The sequence below is a fragment of the Micrasema longulum genome, unplaced genomic scaffold (genome assembly GCF_059751315.1).
Source record: "Micrasema longulum isolate JH-2025_06_02 unplaced genomic scaffold, ASM5975131v1 h1tg000044l, whole genome shotgun sequence".
In the NCBI taxonomy this organism is placed as follows: domain Eukaryota; kingdom Metazoa; phylum Arthropoda; class Insecta; order Trichoptera; family Brachycentridae; genus Micrasema; species Micrasema longulum.
In genome coordinates this window covers 817,253-825,695 of record NW_028277251.1, presented here as the reverse complement: position 1 = coordinate 825,695, position 8,443 = coordinate 817,253, and the positions used below count along the sequence as shown (strand labels likewise).

The following is an 8,443-nucleotide window of genomic DNA, read 5'->3' as shown; positions in this document are numbered from 1 at the left end:
TTTTACAATTTTCTTCACCATGTTATATTATGTATGTGGGTGAATGTGTATGTGCGTGTGAGTGAGTGTGTATGTGCGTGTGAGTGAGTGTGCGTGTGCGTGTATATGTATGTGTAATTATACATACGTGCGCACGCATGCTCATTTGCATGCATATGTATATGCACTTATTTATAAAAAAAATGTTTTGTATACGAGTACCTTCATTATTTTTTTAAATATACGTGTATTTTGTACTTAAATTATTAATATTGTAATCCCACAGCAAGCCCAAGAAGTTGCTTCTTTTTTGGTGTGGTATTCCGTTTTGTTTTTTTGTGTTTGTACTTTTGCTTTATTATGCATTTCTTTTTGTTAACATGTTGTAACTTTATATTATATTAAATAAAAAAAAAAATATATATAATAGTTCAGAAGCTAAAGTTAAAGCATTGAATTATAATATACCGTGCGTAGAATCATGCTTACATATATCGCACTGTGTCCAAAAGCTTGACATCCCGCCTGCGCGCATGCGTAAAGTGACCGGGTAATGTTAATAGACTGTGAACAATTTATTATCATAACACAAATAATATGAGATCATTATGTTATGTTTTCTACAACAAACGTTTTAATGACTGGACTAGAAAAAAAAACAGGTAAAAAAATAATTAAACAATCATTTGACATGCGCCGTGGCGCAGTTGCTTTGACGGCTATCTGTGAAACTGGCGTCGCGGGTTCGATTCCCGCCAGTTGCAAGAAAAAAATTCAAGAAAGATTTATTTCTCAATTGTTTTGGGTGTTGTGGTGTTTTTTTCAAAACCTCCTTACATGTCCTCTCTTTCCTACCTGCTGACAAGCCTAAATAGAGGCTTAGCGGGTTAATCCTTTAAAAAAAAAGAGTACTCAATGAAGTAAATTAATACCGTTTAATATTATACTAAGGTTTATTATAAGAAATCCGGGTAAAAAAAATACCACTCTGGCATTACTAACAAAATGTCTACCTTATTTTATTTAACAATCTGACAGATGGTACAATAATCGAATTCTTAAATTATGTTATTTGTGAATTCAATATTACACATGAAATGTGATCCCATCCTTTTTGATCCCAGCAGTATTTTGCCACTTACAAACGACACAACACGGCATAGTTGAATTTAAATCGGCAGTTGCGTGCTAAGCGACGTCTATAGAGTAACGAATGGTCAAAACGTAAAACTGCTTATTTATGAGTAGTTTAGTCGGCTTCAGTTTGATGCGCGTACGTGGTTTCTAGACTATTATAGTTCTATGGATTGAAGGTTAAAAATACATAATATAAAAAAAGGGTAAACATTTTAACGCATTTTTATTGTTATAGCTTTGCCGTTGTTTCTATAGACTGTAGACTATGGGCATAGACAATGTATACAGGATTATATTTTCTAGTTTAGTTTTAGTGGCTTAGCAGACTAATATTTGTTCTCCTTGAATATAAGCTAGTGTTGGTTTGTACTTTATCTATATTTTATATCCACATCCACACTCGTGTCTGGCTGTCAACAGTCAACACTGATTAGGATATTATTATACCAGTTTACGGGGTCACCGTATCGACTCAGACACTGTCTCTTATCACGGCCCCCGTGATCCCGAAACCAGTTCTCGCCGGAACTTATTGACTGGATCTTTGCTTGAAGCTGATAACAGCCTAGACCACCTCGGCACTCGACGGCGGATCCGACGAAACTGTCGCGAGCAAAACGCGAACCAGATTAGAAGAAAACCGCGCGTTTAAAACCCATTTTAGTGTGCATTACCAAAACCCGATAAGACTGTATTATAAAAATGTTTACTTAAGTTACAAACCAGGGGTATTATTAAAAGTATTCCGTTTAGAAAAGGAAAGCGATACACGTCAAAAATCCTTTTAAATCCCGCTGATTCGTTTAAAACTAGCGCCATTTTTTATTTTTTAATATTTTCATACCCTTCTAAAATACGGTGCAAAATTTCTTTTTTTTCGGCGCTTTTGTGGCTGTTGCGCCGTTATTTTTTTGGCAAGAGAGAGATGAAAGATGCGACCATAGGGGGGCACGAAGCGGTTTTTGTCTTTATCGCGTATCAAAGTCGAGACGATTTTCAACAAATAAAAGCTGACAGGGCCGATTCACACATTCATTTGTGAATAAGCCTCACGGATACAACATCGCTAGTGATACAAACCGATTGGACAAAATAAAATATAGATTTCGCGATAGTGATAAAGGGGGAATTTGAAATATATGTGTTTGTGGATTGTTGAGTGGTGATTTAGTAAAATTTAGTTACACAATGTTGATGTTTCACGACGGCAGAATGGGGCTCGTCTCGACGGGCGTGTGTAGGGCTCCTCTGTGGGCGGCGCCCGCCCCGCACTGGTTCGCCCCCAGCCGCCCCCCGGCCATGGAAAGGGCCGAAGATGTACGGAGCGTCCCCCCGAGCTCTCCACAGGTGATTACTTTGCAACCACTGTCGATATTATCATCATCACCATTTTTCCTTTCCCACATTTCATGGGAATCCGCAATCGTACCTCGATAAATTATTGATTGAAAGAAAGGGTGGCTAACGTTTCAGATGCTAAATCAATTTGAGTGATAAAATCTTTCTAAAAAAATCATCTCATCTGAAATTGAAATTTCTATAAAAAAAAACTAAAAACAGTATTTTATTATATCAAACATAAATCAAGTTTTTAAATATATTTTTTGACTTAAGTTTTTTTGTAATATTTGTTACTGTCTGCCTTATTAGTTGTGATATGTTCTAAGGGAGAGATTTTTTTTGTTTGTAGGAATAATTTATTTACATAATCAGTATATAAACTAATTTTATTGCATAATTTTGAAAGCATAATGTAATAAATAAACAAAGTAACAGCCGAAACATTAAAATTTAATTTTCATTCCCGTGTTATTGTGTACAATAGGTTAATAAAAATGATGGCGAAATTAAAAATTGTTTCATAAATTATCATAGTACGGCATTATATAAAAAATAACAATAGTAATAAATCATAATAATCTGTGTTTACAACATTAACGAGCGCTATTTTCAAAATTCATTTATTTTAATATCTCAAGGGCACACAGCTAAAAATACTGTGAATGCTGTTTTAAAAAAATGTGTATTTTGTTTACCTAATGATAAATTATTCATTTTATCTTACTGCAAATGAATACAAGGTATTTCGCGGGAAATCATGAATTTACATTTTTTAAGTTGAGATTAGGTACAAGATTTTTCTGTCAAAGAAATAAAACCTTACAATTGATTACGTAGGTACTATGTCGTACACATTTTCCACCAAGAATCTATTTGGAAACTCGCTGGTGGAATTAAAAAAAATATATTTACTTCTGTGTTTATACTTTTGAGAACAATTTTAACAAGTATCGCGTAATTAGTATTTTTAATATTACTAAATTTTTCGTCAGTTTAATTGTAAATTATTAGGTTTACAATAGTACAGATCGGAATTCTAAAAAAAATTAAACATTTTGAAAAATAGAAGAAAACATGTTATGCCTAAAAATAGTTACTAGTGTACCAGAGTGTATCCCATTTTTCACAAATATGATTCGTCGGAAATGACGTTTGGCTGACGCCATACTTGGCGACCATATTTTATTTCAAATAATGTCCGTTTGCCGCGCTTAAGCGACGTAGAAAAAATACGTAATTTACAGGTCCGTTCGCTTACGTGGCGTATGAGTATGCAGGGTAGGATTTGTGAAAATGTTCCATTTTTGTAACAATTGTGTATTTTCCTTCAGAGTGATTCGGACTCGTCTCACAGCGCGGCATCCGAGTGGCGGGCGTACTACGGCGACTACGGCTACCACGTGACGGCGGCCGACCAACCGCAGGCTCTGGAGTGCCGCTGGCGCGCATGCGCCGAGCGCCTGCCGTCGTTGGACGCGCTGTCGTCGCACGTGGCGTCCACGCACGCTGACGTCACGGGGGGCCTGTTCTACTGCGGCTGGGAGGGATGCGCGCGCGGCCACAGAGGATTCAACGCGAGGTAAGAAGATTCTTATCATCTATCTTCTTCATTTCTACCCTTTACTTCTCCACTGCTATTATTATTTTTTTCTTTTAGCTATCTGGACAATGTCGTTGATCCAACCTTTGGTGGCTTTTCGACACTCTTTATTTTAAAATATTTCACATTTTTTAAATACTGATTAGTAATATACCAACGTGCCCCATTTTGCTGTAATTGGGCTTCCCCGGCTGTGCGTGGTGATAAAAAAAATCAAATTCAAATTATCACTTATGCATGAGCTGCATAATAACAGTTTTTGATATTGAACACCATGAGTACTTTTAAAATTCTTCTTTTGTGCACATTTTGGTGCTTAGGAAACTGCGTTTGTTTTACAATTGAAGCGTAATATTTTATTACTTAAAAGCAGGATGATTGCTTTACATGTCATACACTATGTAAATAATGTAGCTAAAAAAATATTTCTTTTGAGACAAACTTATCAGGGATCGAACCTGACCATAGTAGACAGATGCACTAACCAGTAGATTAAGAAATGGGACTGCAATCAAAACAAATACTGATTGAACAACTTAATAATTTTCACAAAATTAAATCAGATAAAAAAATGATGAAATGATTTTTTTGCCCAACAGGGCAGGATGCTTAATAATTACAGTGGGGAATTCTAGCACAGAACACTCATGCTAGAGAAAAATCACATTTAATTTTTGTGTTCTCACTGGGAATCGAACCCAGAACCTTCCGTGCTAGGGTCAAGCATCGTAACTACTACACAACGGAGGCCACCGGTGAAAATACAATTTTAGTGTTTTTGAAGAGAACAAAAATAGTAAAAATTACTTCAGATGCAAAAATCGACTCCCTCTAAGAGGGATATATTTTTGTATTCCTACGCACCCCCATGCTAAGATCTATTCTAAGGATTCAACCATCAATATATATTTTCCTATTCCCGGGATCAGACATTTTAAATACACTATTCTTCAAGGCCCTTGCAACAAACTAGATTATTTTACTTTTGAAATTTTAATATGAACATATTTGAATTCTAATGTTAATATCCAGGAAAAAAATTATACTACAAAATACTTTTCGTTTTATGTATTTTCACTGTGAGTTCAGCAATATATTTTTGCTATAGAGACATTTGTCTAATAAGAAAGTATGTTATTGTTCCAGATATAAGATGTTGGTGCATGTCCGCACGCACACCAACGAGCGCCCGCACAAGTGTACGCAGTGCGACAAGTCCTTCTCCAGAGCAGAGAATCTTAAGATACACACACGCTCACACTCGGGAGAGAAACCTTATGTCTGCCCTGTTCAGGTAATCTTAACATTTCTTTTAATGAAATTATTTAATTGAAATTATTTAAAAGTATGTACAAGTATTATTAGGATTATCATTTTGGAACAGCGAAAAGCATGAAGTGATCTTATTAAACCTTGCAAAATTATGCATATATATGCATACAGTGCGTTCATGTTAGTGCTAATGAAAGTGCTAAAAACGTTCTGTCTCTAATGAGACAGAACGTTTTTAAATACAACATTCTTGTGTGCCCACCAACACAAATGAAATTTGTATGTTTACTCGGTTCGCAACAGGCACTGTAGTAAAATTGCCAAAGTACAACTTAAATTCAGAAGTGAGAGAACACTTTGTGAAATCAGAAAAGCCAAAATCTTTCTCACTTTTATATTTGAAGAAAACACATAAAACAACTGAACTGAAGAAAACCAAATAAAATAGTTCATTATAACTCGCTCCGTTATTTTTATTTTCATTTGAATGTGTTTTTGTCCACAGGGTTGCAACAAGGCTTACTCCAACTCTAGCGATCGTTTCAAACACACGCGGACTCACTCCGTGGACAAACCGTACTGCTGCAAGATTGCCGGCTGCCAGAAGCGCTACACCGACCCCTCCAGCCTGCGCAAGCACGTCAAGACCTACAAACACACCAGCCCCACACTGCCCCAGCCAGAGTACAAACCGGACCTTCCCTCGCAGCTTGAGACCGCCCGTACTACGATCCATCCCAACATGAGCCTGTCGGAGAGCGATACTTACGACACACGCTTGAAACACCACCAAAGAAAGTATTCATATTCAGAAAATGATAAATTAGCCGCTGAAAACACCTTCAAAATAGAATGCAGAAGTCAAACACCGATGTCTCTCCCCGATTCACAGGACGAAAGTGATAAGTTATGTTTTTGTAAAGATTTACCGTGTGTTCACACTAGTAGATACGTAGATCCCGAATACATCAGTATGGATTCCCTTCCTTATACGTGCAGAGCAACCTCTACTCAAATCCCCTACAAAAGAAAGTTGTCGACAGATCAAGAGGCCATACCGAATGACAATTTTTTCAGTAGTGAGCCCTTAAATCTTAAAAGGATAAATGACTCGAGGTTTGAAGAGATTTACGAAAACGGAGTCTTAAATTTAGAAAAGAAAGCGAAGACTGCATTCACAGAGATAAGTTTAGACTCGCCTTTAGATTTGAGCAAAAAGACATTATGATCTCTTTACTTTTTAAGTAATTATTGTTCATCTTCAACATCTACACACAATTTTAAAACATTAAATAAGTCATTTTGGTTTAAAAAGCAAGAGGGGTTTCAAACTATTCTTCCAAAGAGAATCCACTACAAAGTTATAGTAGCTTTTAATTGATAAAATATTAAAATTTTTGTTTTACCTAAATTTATTAGGAATAATGTGTGTATTGTTGTAATAACTTTACTTTTTGACTTGTGGATTAAGTGTATGTTTTAGGAATGGGGAAGTTCAGTGGTTTTTTTTAATTTTTTTATTGTTAATAGACTATCAAACTAAACCAAATTTAAAAATAAAAAAAACTATCAGCGCTCTTTTAAAGTTTTGTAATTTTGAAATTACTCCGCATGTGACATCACAAGTTTTCTACAAGGAGTTTTGCTGATTGGCAAATTGACTTACAGTAAACCGGAAATCTAGTAAAACTCTATCATTGAAAGAACTAGTGATGCTTTTCAAAGTAGTTCGTTTTTATTTAATAAATTATTTTTTTCTTACATTTTCAAGAAACTTCACCGTACAATGGAATGCTTTAATTTTTACTGAGTGTTAGAAAACATTTTTTATATCCAATTTTCCGCAGCACTAAACTTCCTCATTTTATCAATTCAGTATCCTTAAAAGATAAATAGAAAAAGTATTTAGTAAAATGTGAGGTACAGTGCGTTTGAATGTTTAATAACCCTAAGTTAATGTGTATGTAAATTTTATGTATAAACATACAAATTTAATTTGTATTAATAAGCACACTAGAATATTTTGTTTAAGAACATTCTTTCACTAACATAGGGTTGTTAAACATTCGAGCGCACTGTACTGTGTTAGATAGAAAACGTTTATATTTAAAAATTGTGATATTGACTGAATAAAGTTTGTTATATTTAATAAATAATGTAAGAGATCTCAAATAAGCCATATTTATCTGAAATTTAATTTACCATGTATCTTAAATCGCTTTCAATTTACGTAGTGTCTGATCTCAACTAAGATTTTAAAACATACAATAATAATTGTACGTCTGATGAATACAAATAAATATATATTAAAATGATTTTGTAGCGTGTAATTTTTTATGTGTTGTGTTTTATAATAAAAAACATTTTATGACTGATATTAAATAATTATAAATTATTGACAAATGATTTTAATTTAACCTTTCCAAACAAAACAACACGTTGTTTCCCCGTAAGGGTAGGCAGAGAGGATAGAACGCCACATCACTCTATCTTTCCCATTTTACCTATTACCTTTCCCATTTTATAAATTGAAAAAAATATCTTTTCGCCAGTAAATTACATAATTAACATTTAAAAATTTTCATCATCATTCCCTTTCATAGAGCACTGCATTGGAACACCGATCGCAGCGTATCTTAACCATTTTTTTTACATGAAGGTAAGATGATCAGTCTTACGCTTCAGGTGCTAGTCCAGGGACTATGAAATATTCTGGTGAGAAAACACCCTTTTAAATAAATATTTCATATCTGCCATGTCGGGAATCGAACCCCAGACCTCTTGCTTGGTAGGCAAACTCGCTGATCATTACGCCATGAGACCGATATAGAAATTACTTCATACGAATAAAAACGACTCAAGTACAAAAAAGTTTATTCTAGTATACCAGTAGTCTAATCTGAAAGTAAAAAATACTTGGCCATTTTTATTATGTTGCCGGTAATATTAATCAAAAACATTGAGAATAGTATATGGACTTATACACAAAAAGGGTAGAACATTGTAGGATGGTTTATAGAACAGACGCACAATTGTAATATACTTTTTGAAGTTCAAAGGTTTTCACGGCAATATTTTACGATTAGGTACATCCAAGAACGAAACAGCGCATTG

The 8,443-nt window shown here is 34.7% G+C and overlaps 1 protein-coding gene across 1 annotated transcript; it reads left to right on the top strand.

The window, feature by feature from the left end:
- Positions 1–2,137: 2,137 nt before the first annotated feature.
- LOC148285288 (uncharacterized) lies at positions 2,138–7,732 on the top strand. Its single transcript, XM_088227433.1, has 4 exons — positions 2,138–2,463; positions 3,789–4,036; positions 5,204–5,351; positions 5,835–7,732. Exons 1-4 carry the CDS (start codon positions 2,305–2,307, stop codon positions 6,555–6,557), a joined length of 1,278 nt encoding a protein of 425 aa, XP_088083559.1. The 5' UTR covers positions 2,138–2,304; the 3' UTR covers positions 6,558–7,732.
- Positions 7,733–8,443: the final 711 nt, after the last annotated feature.